This window comes from Vanellus vanellus, assembly GCF_965231255.1.
Source record: "Vanellus vanellus genome assembly, chromosome: 2".
NCBI lineage: Eukaryota > Metazoa > Chordata > Aves > Charadriiformes > Charadriidae > Vanellus > Vanellus vanellus.
Window position 1 is genome coordinate 8392232 of NC_138906.1, and position 17143 is coordinate 8409374.

The 17143-nt window shown below is 38.8% G+C and overlaps 1 protein-coding gene across 1 annotated transcript in view; it reads right to left on the minus strand.

The window, feature by feature from the left end:
• KMT2C (lysine methyltransferase 2C) overlaps window positions 1-17143 on the minus strand; it is a 201363-nt gene that overhangs the window by 114066 nt on the left and 70154 nt on the right. Inside the window, exons 4-6 of the mRNA XM_082498871.1 lie at window positions 13051-13257; window positions 10291-10430; window positions 8527-8636 (exon numbers count right to left, since the gene is read on the minus strand). Of these exons, the coding sequence (XP_082354997.1) occupies window positions 8527-8636; window positions 10291-10430; window positions 13051-13257 (457 nt within the window). The remainder of the gene's footprint in view (window positions 1-8526; window positions 8637-10290; window positions 10431-13050; window positions 13258-17143) is intronic.

Genomic DNA, 17143 nt, shown 5'->3' on the forward strand with positions numbered 1-17143 from the left:
AAAAACTCTAAAGCAAACACTTTGCCAACATTTGGTACATTGACACTCTACTTAAACTGGACAGTGTGTTTTACATCTCTCCAGAAAGGAACATTTTCTGTTTCTTGAGATGCTAATTAAAAAAAAGTGCTAAATTGGGGATGTGTCATATAGCTTTGAAATAAATATTTCTTCATATTTATAATAGACTTTTCCACTCACAAAAATTCCAAAGACCTTAACATGCTGAAGTATAGTACCACCTTTACTAGAATGTTAACAATAAATATGTTAAATAAAGGGAGAATAAGTGAAAATATATGTATTTCCTTAAAAATATTAGGCACAGACAGCCTAATATTTATCAGATTATCCTAGAAACAAATGTTTAATTAAACAGTTTCAGTTCAATACTGTGTCTTTTTAACCCCTTATTTTTTTCACTGGCCGGCTGACTTGAAAAGTTACTTAATGCTTAACAGCATATCTTACATCAGATAGTACAAATCTGAAATCTAACAACTGGTGGAGAAAGAAAAAACAGATCAGCTATTCATTCAACAAACCTCAATTAGACTATCACAATTAACACTCACAAACTATCCCCCCTCAGTTAACATTTGCAGACTTACTTGAGTATCAAAGTATTCACGAACGAGCAACAATTACATCAGAAACACTAGGAAAATAAATCAAGTTTTCTTTCTCAATAAATGGAAAATTCAAAATTAAAATCTATTTCAGATCCCTTTTTTCATCAAAAGTGTTTAGACTTTAGCCACATTTCTTCCACATGCTACTGCCTCTCAGTTTATGATCATACTATTCAGACAGATCACTTTATTTCACAGCAATCCTTTCAAACTCTTAAATAGGCCACCGAAGATCCACATCCAAGTGTGGAGCCTAATTAGATCCCAAGGTATCCATACTTCTTGTGCCAAAATAATTACAAAAACATATTAGAAGCAGAGAAGCGTAGAGTTATTGATTCAAATTCACTCAGTTTTAACTATTACTTAATACTAAATTAATTACTTCATTTTCTTAAATATCAGCAGGGATATAGAAAAACTTATTTTATTTTTTAGTAGAAAATGTGGTCTATGAGACAATTGGAGAAACTGAAAACTGTCTTTTGAAGTTGAGTCCTAAACTCTGTAGTGTTAAAGGTGTTGTGTTTTGATAGGGAACAGAATTCTGTATTTGTGAGAACTGTAATTTAGTTTTTTTCTGTTCTGTGTTTCACTGCAGAAGAAAAAATAGAATGCACAAAATCCCATTGAATAATTTGGAAAAAAAAAACAAACACACAAACAAACCATAACAATTTGGCAAAAGTGACTATAGGGTTAAAAACAACTACTAGGCAAAAAGCCAGGCTTTGGGGTTGGTTGGTTGGTGGTTTGTGTTTTGTTTTTTTTTTTCATAAAGTATATTACATTATGCTTTATTTGCTTTGGCTCCTAGAGTCAGATTCTAAGTGAGAAGAAAACAGGAAAGGGTGAATTTTTCAATAATCCTAGTATAATTTCAAATGTCAAGCTTCCTTCTTACCTGCTTGTTCTCACTTCTTCCCTATGCCTGGTTGTTCTATTTTGATGTATGCTTTTCAAAGCAGCTGCTACAGGACAATGACTTCAAATGAACAAAGGTGTATCATGGTAAGACTTATTTGGGTTCAAATGAAAGAACACTTTAATAATTTTTCATCTGGCAATATTAATGAGAAGTTGTAAATCTAACTAAGTAGGCAAGTATCTATGCTCAAATTGCTGGACCTGCAAAAAACTGAACACACATACAGGTCCCATGGCAGCTCTTGAACCTGAACAGATTTATCAAAGCTGACATCATTTATGGTGTACAAAAGTGTTCCAGAAGAATTACATGTAGTAAATAAAAAACACCTATGACAATTTTAAGGTATTGTGGCTGCTTTGAAGAACTTGGAAAAGAGAGATATAAAATAATTGAGGTAGTGTTTCTGATGTCTTTAACAAGCTGTAAGAACAATCTGGCTCACGTTCTCCAAAACACAAACAATCTGGCTTCAGGTGACCAAAATCCAAATCACTGCGGAACAGAGTAATCCACAGAAGATAATTTACAGTGTTAAAATGTTACCAAAGCTGTACTCTTAGTCACCATCTCTTTCCTTGAAGTATAAAGCTTACCATCAGCCACAGGGAAATGGCTACAAATATCTAGAGGAATTCCAAAATAACAAAAAGGAAATTAATGGAAAACTGAAATACCTCATGCCCCCCACTGCTGAACAACAGTTTTTTCTAGAAAATACTAGGAACCGAATGAAACTCCTAAATTGACCAACAGCACATGGAATTGTCTTCTTGATGAGACCTATGTCACTATTCCTCTAGTCTCTCTCTAGCACTTTCTGTACTGGAGTTCTCTGAGAGACAGCAAGCCATAAAAAAGTAAAATGCTATTTTGGAAGAATATTTCCTGCAGTACTTCCTTCCTCAGTTGCAAGACAAAAGCAACTACGCGGGGGGGGGGGGGGGGGGGAGGGGAACAACTCAGTAAGATAAAATCAGATGCCACTCCAATAGAGCAGCCAGGTAGTCACTCCCAAGCTGCAGTAAAGGGAGATAAAGAGAAGCCAAGTAAGTGCCTTGTGTGTGCAAAAGTACCATAAAAAACTCAAGAGTTGGGAGAGGAGCTTCTGAATACCAGAGCTGCTCTTGTAGTATCACATTACAAAGCTTCTCCTTGAAAAATGGGCAAATACAGAGGACTCTGCCCAGAACCGGTATAAATTATTATAGATGATGTTTTTCATGCATTTTTCCCTGGCTCTAAGAATTACTAACTCTTCCAATAATGAAAAAGGAAGAAGAGAGCTTTTAGAACACCAAGGAACTGCAAATCCTGCACTCTACCTCAAAAAAAAAAAAAAAAAAAAAAAAAAAAAAAAAGAATCGCTATACACTCTGTTCAGCTAGGTTGAGACGTGTGAAACCCTGTCTTCAGGATTCTGTCATCTAAACCATTTTTCACACACACTTTTCATGCCGACAAAAAATAAAACCAGCTGAAAAATTGTTATGGCTAAATGGGTACAATCATCCACAGTGTATGAAGTTAACAGTATGAAAAGATGTTGATGCTCATCTTTACATACAAGGAACAACAAAAGGAATTATTAATTTAGCCATATTGGTTTCCAACTTAAAGCAACACAAGTACGCATACACACGTGCTACTAAAAACATGGACAAGTCTCAACAAGATGAGCAGTGTACTAAGCCTAAGGGGTGAATATACATTTAAAATACAGATAAACGGTTTAAAAAGAAGTATAAACATTTTAAATGGTTCCCAACTTTCCCCTGAATTTATTTCTTTATGGGTTAGCTTGGAAAGCATCATGCTGAAATAGAATCTTGAACAAAGAATTAAAAACAGTAGAGGGAAAGGGCTTAAGAAACAATTTGAGTGAGGTATTTAATATGCAAGCCTTGTAACATTGCCCCAACTTGGAAGCATCTACAAACAGCGCAATCTCTTGCCTCTGGTGACAGAATTCAAGGGAAGCTGCCTTAAAAAAAAAAAAAAATAAAAAAAAATCAAGACTGTGTTACCATGTGAAAAGGGCTTACAGGAGAGAGGAGTGTCAAAACAGCAGATCGTTTTGAGTCTGGAACAAGGCAAGATCCTATTGATTAGCTTGCCTCTATGCAAAGCAACAACTCCTACAGTTCTCAGCAATGATAACATGCCAAACAGCCTGCAGAAACTCAGCAGGAGCTGAAAACAGCTGCCTTGTACAGAAAGATACTGCCCTGATTAACTAAAAAAAATGGATGGGTGGGAGAAGACGACAGCAATTTTTCAGCTGTCTAGATGGAAAGAGTCTTGGTCCTGGAAAAACACTCGACTATTACTGGAAAATTTAAAACTGTGAAGTGGATAAATATGCACAGAGCTATACAGAATTTCAAAGCAAAACAAAATCTAAATTTTATAAAATGGAGAGTAATGTAATATTTTGGAATGACTGCTTCAAACACTTCATTAGTATCATGTTTCCCCTATTTAGTCTTTAAGTAGATAGGAACCTCCTTCTTGGTTTCCACCAATACTGTTTTCTTTGACTTCAGTGTCCTTCACAAATTCTCCCAGACTTGTAAACTGCTTTCTACATCTTATCAGAAGAGAAAGCTGGCTGGGAAAGTTACCACTGCATTCCTTCCTTGTGCACAGTTTGTTCAGAAGTGGTTCGAACACATTATCTACCAAGTCTTCCTTAAATTCACTGCTTGAATTGAGCTACTTGCATATTGGGGAGAAAAAGCAGCCCACCCTGTTTGGGACTTTGTAGCATACAGAAGAGCTATGGATAGACAATGAAGGCAGACAAGGAGTAAACATTAGTATTTCCTTAGAAACAGCCACCTACTCAATGCATGTAAAATAAACAAGGAAATTATAAAGCAGTATTTAAAAATACCTGAAAATATTTCAGAAACCACTCTTCTTAAGAGCTGAGCAGATGCAAACCCTAAAGGCCTCCATTTTAAATGGTAATGCCAGTAAGTTCACACTTCCAAATACCAAAAAGCAGCATAGTCAAGAAAGCATCAGACTGAAGCCAGAAATACAAGAAAAAGCAGAAAATTCTGCTTGACCACATCTTTTTTTTTTTTTCATTAAAATCTCTGATTTCTGTTCAATCATTTTCCCTTTGCTTAGTTTACTTCACTAAATCTCCACTTCATACTGTCTTTGCATCTTACCACAAATACCTGGAGAAATACCCTACTGATAAAAGTCTGTCCTTCATAAATCTGACAGTATGACAGCTCCTCTACTATGGTAACTTTTATGTACTGAGTAGAGCACTTACAGATTATAAGCAATTTAATTAAGTCTTGGATCAAGCAAATCACTGGAAGTTTTCTCTCCCCTGCCTATATTCCAAGGAGTTGTTTTCTTTCAAAGTTTCAAACAAAATTATTCCAAAAACCCATGAAAAGCTATTAAAGTAGTGGGGGAAGGAACTGCCATGTTTGGGTGTTCCAAGCTCTTCAACTTACATACTGTACAAGCTCCAGAGATAAGCATGTGAATTCTTAAGAGTCAACTTCAGAAAAGCTCTGACACTATGCTTGTCACCTGGATCACCAGTTCTTCCTTATGACTTTTTAAACTTAGAAAGTGGTTCTGATAAACCCCGTGATTCTCACTTGCTGAGATAACTGAGGTAAGCAAGACAAGCCACGAGATGAAATGAGTCACCTATACCACCCGTAAGGGCTAGAGCACATCTACCACCATAACCTCTACTGTATATTCCAGCTTTTGTTAGTTGTTGTAAAATAACATGATGCACAAGATTCCAAACACCTCACATACACAGATGTATGTATGTGCACTCATTCATATTAAAGAGAGGCAAAACCAAGACCTCCAAAGAAAGTCAAAGAACCCACCCATGTCTACACACAAAGATGTGTAACAAATTGGTCAGATGTCTCACTAAATAAATTGCCAGGCTTTCAAAATGAGTGAACCAAAAGAAAGAACTGAAGAACAAAGACACGCTAAGCAAGTTACTTTGTGAAACATGCACAGATACTGAGATCTCCATAGTACTGTATTTTAAACTTCCAGCAAACAGGCCAAGAAGAAAACCAACATGAATTAACCTACATACTTTGGAACAGGTCAATGAAATATGTCTACACAAGCTTTATTAACGCAATCACAAGTTCAGTGAAGCCAAATGGACATCTCAACTGGTAAACAGAGTAATAAGAAACACTGTCATATCCAGTTAAAACAGATTTGCAGACAATAGGCAGCCTAACTAATGAGAAACATGAATGTAACTTACAAATGAAAGAGACTTTCAAGGTAAGAACAGCCCCAGAATGATCTCCACAAATTAAAAGACCTAAACTAATGGACTACACTATTGAGAAAAAGGCTGTTACATGTCAAAACTTTATCTGTACATGAACATAAAGAAAACAGAACATACTTTCCCAGCTAAGGAAAGATGTCAGTTCTGCAGACCACATCATAAACTCATGTTATGCCAGAGGGATTTCCAAGAAGACAGAAATCCCCAACCAAGCAAACAACAACCAAAAAAAAAAACCCCACCAAAAAACAAAGCAAATTTGGTGGCAAGTAGAGGAAATAGCATACAGCTTGTTTTTATTTAAACTATTTTTCTACATGCCCTGAGCACATACTTGCATCTGCATTGACAACAGTAACATCACATTAGAAAGAAGAGCAAAATTTTAGCAAAACTAAAGCACAAGCAGCTGTAAACGCAAAAACATACAATAAATCGCTATAGCTTTCATTCCAAACTTTTCAAAATATGTCACACAAAGAAAATTTCTTCTCTTAAGCTAAATTTTCCACTGTCGCATAGGATAACAAGCACCTTATACTTTTTTGTGCCTTCTTTACCTCAGTGACAAGTTAAAAAGCAGTGAAAAATTATTATCAAGCACTACAGCCTGGACAAAAGCAAACACAGGATTACTTGGGCTCCCAATCAGTTATACACAAACTCTTTGAGCAAACCCAACACTGCTGCTCCATGGTCAGGAACAGAGAACTACAGAAGAGTTTGCTTCTTATTTCTTGGAGAAAAAAAGAAAGGAAAAAAAAAAAAGGAAAAAAAAAAGAAAAAACTTCCCTGCTATGACCGCAGGATAAAGATGTCCCATTTTGTCTACCTACTCCTCTAGAATCAGACAATGACAGTTGCACCCTTGCTTTAGTCTCCCTGGGGATCTCATAATACAAATGAAAGAGAACAACCAAAACATCTTTCTTTCCTGGCTGACTGCTGAATTACAGCAAATAAAGTTTCTCCATGGTTTCAGCAAAGATTGATTAGAAAATATGCAGAACGGCACTTGATTCAAGTTTCTCTCATCTCTCTGCATTGCACTGAAACATGTGCAACGGGGGTATATAAAAATTATTTGCAGAATTTGAAAAGATTACTAGAGAAGCTACAAAGCAGCACATGAAAAGACACGACTGAAATGGAAACTATCACACCAGAGATGTGTGATTCTTCAAAAATTCTTATTTAAATATTTGTGTTATAAACATCTACACAAAACTTAAAATGTACTGATGATGTGAAGGTGAGGCACCATCACCCTGAGGCACAGGGGAGGGAGGAGCAAGGGACCATATCAAAAGAAACAGAACTGCAATAGTGAAAACAGGAGGAAATTCAATAGAGCAAAACACAAGCTTGAACAATGCAGCAAGGATTGCTGTTACAAACCAAAATATTATAATGAAAATGACTACAGACAGGAATGAGCTGATCACAAAATTACTACAAGCCACCACCATCAGCCAAAACCAAGGAGATGAAAACTTTTCAGCAGGGAGATTTAAACAAAAAAATAGCCAATTTTGGATGTTCTTTCAATTCTTTTTATGATTTTTTTATACATGCACACACACATACAAATGCTTTAACATCTTCAAGCTCATTTAGAACTTCATACTGTCAGGTTCATTCACTCTGAATAGTCTTTTATTTTGAAAGCAGACATATAGAAATCAATTAAATTATTCAAAGCAAAGAATTTATTCAATATCAGTAAAAGTAGAAAGTGCAAGGAAAGCTGTGTTATATGGCTTGTATTGAAAGACTGATTTAAAGCAGCTTTTTAGTCCACACAATGCAGAACACTTACTGGTATCTTCTGCATCATTTTTTTTATTTTAATATAATGCATGAAAAACTTTTAAGAATCAAGTAAAAATAAACCTAAGCACAATCATGGGAAAACAAGCAAAAATTACAGATTGTTTTTTTGATAGCGTGACTGATTAATATAGAAAAAAGTAAAATTTTTTAAATCATCTACAAAAGTTGAAAAAATACTACCAAAAACTATAGCTACATTTGGTAAAACCAATGTGAAATAGGTCTCTTCATCATTTCAAAATGCTTTCAGAATATGACACCGGAAGGAGTCTGTCCTTTTCAAAGGTACCTACATTTCCAAATACATTACCATGTCAAATTAGAAGACTAAATATTTATGTATGTATTTCTATCAATATTTAAAGTAACATAGGCTTTGTGGTAAACGCTAGTTTTCCTATACTAACCTGCTTTTTGAAACTGGTATGAAAGTAATTAAGAAATTCTTTTACTATATTTGAGTCATATAATTTCAGAGTATAAACCAGCAAAATAATTACTTCCTCTACCTAGTGGGGCATTTGCTAATTTGAACTCAACTTTTTTTTCCTCTGTATTTTGTTTTGGTCAGTCAGGTACTTCCTACATTCTAGTTACCTCAGAACTAATTAATGGTACATTCCATGAGCCTTTTTAATAAATTGCAACAGTAGATTTTATCATGAAGACCTGTCCAAAGAAATCCTACTATAAATGTGAACTCAAGAGATCCATACGTGGATATTTTTGGTCATACCTTGTATTGCATTAGTCTACTGTCTTTTTTTTTAACCCCACCCCTATTCTCTTACTGGACTGAGCATTCAAGTCTTTTTACTCACTTCTGTGCTCCCTGAGACAACAGCTTTGTCCACGTTCACCGATAGCTGCTCTTCAGTCTGGCAGACTCCCAATGACCACTCCGCACAGCGGTGATGAGCCCAGCAATGACCTAATGCATGATGAAAGAAAAAGAGCTTTGGTTGTACAACTCTTGTCAAGCGCTTCCTCTAAGTATGGAATTTAGTTCTAGTAGTAAATACTTGCCAGATAAAATGAATAGCCTCTCTTCCTCCTGTTTTTCTTGTTGCAACGTTTACTGTCCTTATTATTATACACTAAATACATTCCTATCAGACTATGTTACTATCAGACACTAAATATACTGCAATTTTTTGGATACGTAACACACCTTCCTCTTCATTTCAACACATTCTGTGTACCTGTTTCTAATTTTCACATGCCTAATCATACAATAATAACAGTGGGATGTATATGAGCCTATGACTACGATTCTATATGCAATGTGTGTGTGACACACACACAGAGTTACATTTGCTCTTACTTTTCACCATAGATAACATTTGCCTCCGTATGTACTCTTAACCCAAGGGCCAGATACAGATTTGTATGTTAATGTAGAACACGCTCACATGATGCTTCAGAAACTTGTAAAAGTTTCTAAAACTTGTAAAAGCTTAAAATACAGCATAAACACCATAAAAATGACTGAGAAAACTGTCAATATGACACACGCTTTACAGAGATATAATTAAAATGTTTATCTACATAACAAAAAAAAAAAATCAGAATTTGCAGAATTCAACAGGTATCTCTTGAAAGAAGTTTCTAATTCAATTTTGGGAAAACAATGTAAATGATGTATACTTCCAAAGGAATTCTGTGATAGCTTTACACGCAACTAAAAATGATGCTTTACATTAGCCGTTTAAATTAGGTACTTGGTCAATTTAGTCATTCAGCAACGAACGAACTCCCCCCTAAAATCTCTGTAAGGACCTGGGAAGAGTTGTCTACAAATCATAACAACAACTTAAAAAAGTTTAAATTGATAACCCCCCTGCCCACTCACACACACTACGATATAACTATTTAAAACAAACCATAAAATTTTATTCTTTGTTTTTAATTAGACTTTGAAATGACTTTCCACACTCATGAAAGAATGACATTTATATTGTTGCACAAATATCTTTTTACTTTTGAGGCAAAATACATGAGTAGACTATTGGCAAAGCATTTGGACATAGATGCTTTCTGAAAAAGTAATTCATAACCGAGTAAAAAGAAAAGTTCCATTAAAATGAAAGAGCAGATGACCAACCAGACAGTTTTCTGACAGAAAATCTGCAGATACTGGAAATACACAACCGTATTATGCGTTCTATCAATACTGCTCTTTTAAATCTTCCCTTCCATTATTTCTGATAACCCCGCACTAGCAATAGGAGATTAGGTAAGGCTAGGGTATTAAGGCTTCAAGAATTATATTAGATTGTGTCTCATTTCTTTTTCCCTTTCTCCACAAAATAAAATCATAATACCAAAGATATTACTACCTCAACACCAGTTCAGCAGTAGATTACAAATATTTCTCCATACAAAGCTGACAAGGATTCCATCCAGTACTTGAAGAGCAGACTACACAAAAACACCAGGTAACATTGGCAAAAGCTACAAAAGCATCATCAAACACTTGACAAACACCAGAGTACAGAAAAAGAACAGCTGAAAAATTTCACCCACTGTTATTGTAACTACTGTACTACTACTGGACAGGAAAAAAGGTTAGGAACACATCTTACCTGTTGGCTCAAATAAGGCTTGAACATCAATGTCATCTGGTAAGCCAACTAAACTGAGTTCATCCCAGAATTTGACAACCTGATCATCAGAAGCAGTTTGGGTGCTTACACTTGTACATGATGCTATACTCGATCTAGATCTGTATCGGGGAGCAGAAAAACAAAACTTGTAAGTGACCACATTCTTTGTTCTATTAGCTAGATACTTGTAAATGATCCAAAACTCGGGGAAAGTGAATATAAATTTTTCCAAACATGATATAATATAGAACAACCTGAACAAAAATCTTTCTTCCTCGTACTTTAGCCCAATATTTTTCCCAATAACAAAGTTTTCAGTTAAAGCTGCTATTCAATAGACAAAAAAAAAAAAAAAATGCTTGGTAAAATGCTCCTTTCCCCAGCCTGCTCGCTTCCAATCCTTTAGGACACACACTTCTTAAAGTCTGCTGCTGTTTGATATTAAAACTTGCCCAACCCTAGTAACAGAGAATTAGGTAACCGCAAGCAGTCTGTGTTACTCTGGGGAAGAAGAGATGTAGAAGGAAGAAAAGAGAGTGGTGTAAGTGGCAAGCACCAGCTGCAGCTTTCATATGGCCCTCTCCCTGCAGCCTTAACAGCTGGTCCAGGGCACAGCACCGACAGTGTTCTCAAAGGAGACCGCAGCGGCCAGGGGTAAGGTGCCTGGATGAAATACAGCAGCTATGGGGGGAAGAGAGCAAAAAGGCCAGGAGTGAAAAAGCTGCTTGGAAATAAATATCTTTATCCAATACCATCAAGGTGTTTAAAAAGAAAAAAAAAGGGGAGGTGGGGGGTGGAACAGGAAGAAAAGAGTGGAGGGAACTGAAAAAAGCAGTGATACAAAGACTACTATATTGTGCTGGCATGGAAAGATCTAGTTTATAACCTTGTAAATTTGTTCTGCAAATTCTAATCTCAACAGAAAGCAATTAAAAAAAACTTAGATTACTACATCAATAAAACAGAAGCAATGATCCCTCCTCCTTTATTTCTTTCAGGCAAAAAACTATCTTGGACATCCAAGGCTGTGCATTAGGCTTACTGATAAAAGGGACCTGATCTCTGATGCTTCAGCAGTCAGTGGGAAAGCTGGTGCTGTCCTTTCTATTAAGGTTTGTTAAACTTCATTTTTCTCCCCCCTTAATAACCCAAATGCGTGCATTTGCTGTTACTTCTGTAGAGTTGAGACAGCACAAAACCACCTCTCTTTCTGACTGCTCTCCTGCTTATAAACTAAAATAAAAGACGCTGAGAAATGACCTACCGCCAATAAGACAAGAAATACATTTTAACCTGAGATAACTTTGCCTTCCTGAAAACCAGGTGTGCTCTACCTCAACAACTACATTCAGAAATACATCAATAAAAACATAGCCGGGGGAAATATCCCTCTCTTGCACTGCCAAAAAGAGCACAAAAGCTTTCACTGATGACACAATATCCTCATGACCCATATCACGACAGAAGCCGAACAGCAACACCCCCACCCCACCCCGAAGCACCAAATTAACCCATTTTACCGGTTCCCGGACACTGCCCAAGTCCGGCAGAAACACCTCTAACACTGAACTCGACCTCAAAACACGGGAGTTTAAAGGGACGTTAAACTAAACCCCAACTGACAAGGCATTTTTAATATTAACAAATAGTATTTCTCACACGATCAAACTGATCCATTTACCGAACGCCCCAATTTAATCTGCAATTAAATACTGCGGAGCGTGTTTTGGTCAGATTTGAAGGAGAGCGGCCCGGCCCGCGGCGCCGCGGCCCCTCCGGCGGCTCCGCGGCCCCTCAGGCGGCTCCGCCTCACGGGCCGCCACCGCCGCCGCCCCCCTCATTGTTCCGCTCCCCCGGCCGGGCCCCGCGGGCGGGCGGCGGCCCCGCGCCCGCAGCCAATCCCCGGCCTCCAGCGCGGCACGGCCCGGCCCGACCGGGGCCCGCCGGCCGCCAGCGCCGCCATGGCTGCCCTGCTCCCGAGCCTGACCACCTCCGCGTTCACAGGGCAGCCGCCGAACGAAACGGCGCCTAACCGAGCCCGCCGTGACAGAACCCGTCCAGCCAGGGAAAAACAAACGCTGCGCGGACGGATTTAAAAAACACGCTTCTACCGTCAGTCGCGGCTTAAGTGGCCGCTGAGCACGCTGAGGAGAACTCCGCCCTGGAGCTGCGTGCGGCCCTGCCGTTTTACTGTTCATCAACGGTGGAACCGAGCTGAGAGGAGTCGGGCCGCGGCCCTCCCGAGGGCGAAGCCCACCCTGCCGGGGAACCCGCTGCTGAGGGGCGAGATGTGCGCTGCGTGCCCGACACCACACCGGGGCCACGGCGAGAGCCCGCTGCGGCGGGAAGGGGGCAAAGCTTCCACGGCATGGGCACAGCCTCCCAGTTACTCCAGTCTACCCAATACACGAAGTGTCAGAACTCCATTATCTTCTACTCTTGCGCATACTACTGCGTCAACATCACGAGTACGCCTGTGCCTTACAACTATGCTGCTTCTCCATGTTCTTCCAGAGTCAAGATTCACACTGGAGGGGAGAAACCAACCGATCTTTAAAAGCAGATGCGACAGCTATTCCTCTACTGCTGGTGCTTGGGGTCTCCTCTCCCCAAAATGACTAATATTAATGAACCACATTTTCACAAATACAAGTTATTTGCCTATTGCAGTACAGTATCTGTAAAGATGCTTCCTGAATGTAATGAAAAAAAAAAAAAAATATTGTAAAACAGACTTACTTCTTCTGTCCTCTTTGTTTGCGCGGCACTGAGTTTTGCCTTGGAGTTCTCTCACAAGCTCCATCGGTGCTGTCGCTGGCTTCACTCTTATTTAAAGGCTGGTTTTTCCATGGGATAACATACCCAGGAGTTGGACTGAATTGTTTTAAGTCTCCTTGTCCTAATGAGCTCCGTTCTCCACAGTAACAAAAGGCGCAGAGTTGTTCGCTGTGAAAGGGAAGATAATTACTTCTTTTGGGGGGGAAAACAGCAGAGAGTACACCATCAAGGAGCAAGTCTCATGCTAATTTAACCCTCTATAATAAAACAATAAAAGCTTCCAAGTGCTGTCAGGTATCAGAATTTAGCATTCAGGAACACTATTTCCAGCTGATTTAAAGTTAAGTTAAAAAGTTACGTTTCTGTTCACAAAAGTGCACGATTAACAAAACAAAAAGAAAACCCCACATATAATATTCAAATGATTAAAATACAACCTTTTTGTTCAAAAATTCTGTATCTCTACATGCATGCTTGCTGAAAGATGGCAGAAAACAGGACAAAAAAAAAGAAAAGAATGAGAGGCAGAACTTAAATTAACACCTCACACCCATTCAAAGAACTCAGCGTTGCTATCACAGAAAAGGCAAAGCTCTGCCTTTTTGAACATGGTTAGGATATTATTACACATATACGTTTCTGTAACCATATACACCTTAAGTGTAACACAATGTGCAAATAGTACACACCAAAAGGTTTAAAGAAACATGGGGAAAAAATGGAAAAATGAGAAAAATCACAGCAATGGCTACAGTCACACATATCAGGGCATATGACATACACAAATCCAAATATCCTCATTTATTTTAGTATGTAAAAACAAAACAATACCCAAAACTTTTACTAGAGGAAGTTCACATTTACAGAACTATGACCGCTACAATAGCCCTGTACCATTTGCAATTATGTTTTTAACATGCATAACATAGCAACAGTGTTGAAGTGACAGCTCTGACAGCGCTCCTTGTGTCACATCATATGGAAGCTACTGAAAAATATTTCTATAATAAACATATCCACAAACTTAAAATGTGAACTTCTGCAACTAATGCAGCTTGCATTAAAGGAAGGCCATTTAACACTTTTTTTTTTAATGCTTAAATGAGCAATTCTGTTTTCTTCATATTTATGCCCCTAAGACCCTCAAAAAGATGCCTTAGGGAATCAGGCACTTGGATAGAAGCTTGGTTGAGGCTGGATCCCATTTAAATGGATCTCAGTGCATCTGCAAGGTGTCATATTTGGGTTTGGGGCACTCTGTGTTGGGTGGGTGAGTGGAGGGAGGCAAGGTGGGAGGAAGAAAAAACCCGAAGGCTAAACTCCTGTATAATATTAACTGAATTCTGGGGTGAAAAATATGGAGTGCCTGTGATTTTCAGCCAAGTGAGGCAAGAGCAGCAACAGAAAAAGGCGAAAAGTAAAAAAAGAAAGTCCCAGATCACAACAGAAGACACTGAAAATCCAACAAAGTCCCTTAGATTTGGTTTAACATACTCTGGGATGGGTATTTTTACCCTCACCATAAAGCAAGGGGGGGGGGGGGGAGGGGGGGGAGGGGGAGGAATTAAAGTGGGTACTACTACTCCAGTACTGGTAATCGCAGACAGTCAGATGCTAAGCAAGGCAGCAGCACGTCAGGAGCACTAAGCCCAAAATGAAGCCAAATACTTTTATTCGCACTCTATAGGTAGGACTGCACTGTCCCTAAGGCAGACAGACCTTTGGGGACATGCAGGTTGGTGGGCAGGTAAAACAGGTCCCGTTCATGGTACCCAAATTAAGACCCAACCACAGTGCTCTTAGGAAACATTCATCCTCACACTGGTGGCCTCAGTCGCGCATCCTTCCCTGATCCCACCTGAGCACAGGACCAGCGTCAGCCTGCGCAACCCCGAAGCGGATGGTAAATGTCTGACATGCTCCGGAAATCTTTAGAAAGAGGTACCCAAAGATAAAAAGATGCACAGAAAATATGGACAAACATAGCAGAAGAATGGGGAAAAAATAATAGTTACAGCTAAACAGTATATACATCTATTTTATAACCTAGTTTACAAATAAATGTTTGTATGTCAGTGAATATAACCACCAGACTACCGGTGAAACCTGACCTGGCCTCGCAGCCAGAGTTGGTAAGAAGGGAAAGCGAAGCTATTTATGTTCGTTGAAACTAGAGAGACTTGTGAGGAGACTTAAGAGATTTGAACAGGCAGCACCGTGGTACATAAATTACACTAGTTACAAACACAAGATTATCCACAGTGGAATAAATAATTATTCATACATCCTGTTAGCACAGACTATCACTGCTCATTAAAAGACTCGAGGATAATTACAACTAAATAAACAAAGCTCCTTAAAGTGAAGTTGTAGCAAATATGCAATAATGTTCACGTTTATAAAAGAGAAATACGAAACAGTAATTAAAAAAAAAAATTAAACTAACTTTTAAAGCGGTAGCACTTGAAAAAGGAATATGGGGTAAAGCAGATATTTGTGGAGCCTGTAAGGCAGCTCCTGCATCACAACCTCCAGCAGTGGCCTTCTGCAGGCAAAGGGAAGGGAAACAACAGGAGCAGCGAGTTTCACAGCTACTCTGCGGCGCGGTGCGGACAGCTGTGAAGCTGTCAAGAATCATATGGTCGGTGCTACTGCTCCTGCTCCGGCAAAGCTGGGGACTGCAGCTGAAGCAAGCGCCCAAGCACTCGCAGACTGGGGGGGGAAAACTGCAGGAATCCATCGGTAAAGGTTTGCGAACACACAGATCATAGAATCACAGCTGCAGAAGTAAAAGCCAGGAGCAGCAGAACATTCCCAGACCAAAGCCAAGAGACCGTGAGGCTGAGATAGAAGGGGAGGGATTATAAAAGAGGGGGAAGGTTTCACACTTTCCAGGGAGGGTAAGCAGAGAGGCTCCAAATGTATCAGGCACCCAAATTCCTAGAAACAACCAGTGGCAGCATACGCCTTGCCTAGCATCTGGATGCTAGAGAGACCCTCCACAGGAAAGCCATGGTCCTCTGCTTCCCCACATGTCACGTTGTGGATTCGTCACACAGTACAAAGTGGCCAGTTCCATCACGTTAGCCTTTTAGGTTTAAGTGCTCAGTAAATATTTTAAGTTACGTCTGCACGGGCAGAAGGTAGAGTTTTTTGTTCCTATCATCTGAGGATTGCAAAAAGTACTTACAAATCTACTTTCCATATGTCAATATGCAATTAGAGGATCTAAATCTGTGATGCAAGAAGAGCTCTCATATTGGAGATAACGAAATTGAGATACTGGCAAATCTTAAGATCAAATCCTAGATCTGTTATCATAATTAGCATATTTTCAGAACAGGCTGATTCAAAATGGGATAACAAGCAAGAGATGATGTGTCACATATTTTTTTCTAAGCTACTACGGGAAAAAAGAAAGAGAAAGCTCACCAATACTCCATTTCAGATATATCTATGGTGCTCCAAAGCAAAATATAAATTCATTGTTATTTTTAACTTCAACTCACTTTCTAAATTTTCCCAGAACAAACACTACCTTTTTATATAGGTTTAAAATTCCACAGGTGGTTTATATAGCAGGTGCTTATATACCTCACCTCATCCGAAAGGATTTCATACATCTGTATGCACACAAATTTTAATCCGTAATGCAAAGGGAAAAATGTAACATACAACTGGGTTTAGGGGATGTGGTAAGAGGCAATAAGGCTAATAGTGTCTGAAACTAACGTCTGTTCCTACCAAGCCACGAGAGGAGACCCAGACTTGGATCTTGTTAGAAAGATGCCCTTTCTAACAGGAAAAATGTCAATCTCAGCACTCTGTCACAGCCATTTTCTTCTACAAGTTCTTATTTCATTGAGTTGTCCCATCAGTGCCTCTTCCTCACAAAGAATTTACTCAACCCCCTGACAAGAATTTAAGATGCTACAATCCTTCACAGTCCACATCCCGACAAAGGAAAACAAAATGCCCTCCAGCCAGTTAATCCCAGAGGAAATGAGAAGAACAGTCAATATTTCCTCTACTTGACCAATGACATACAGTCATT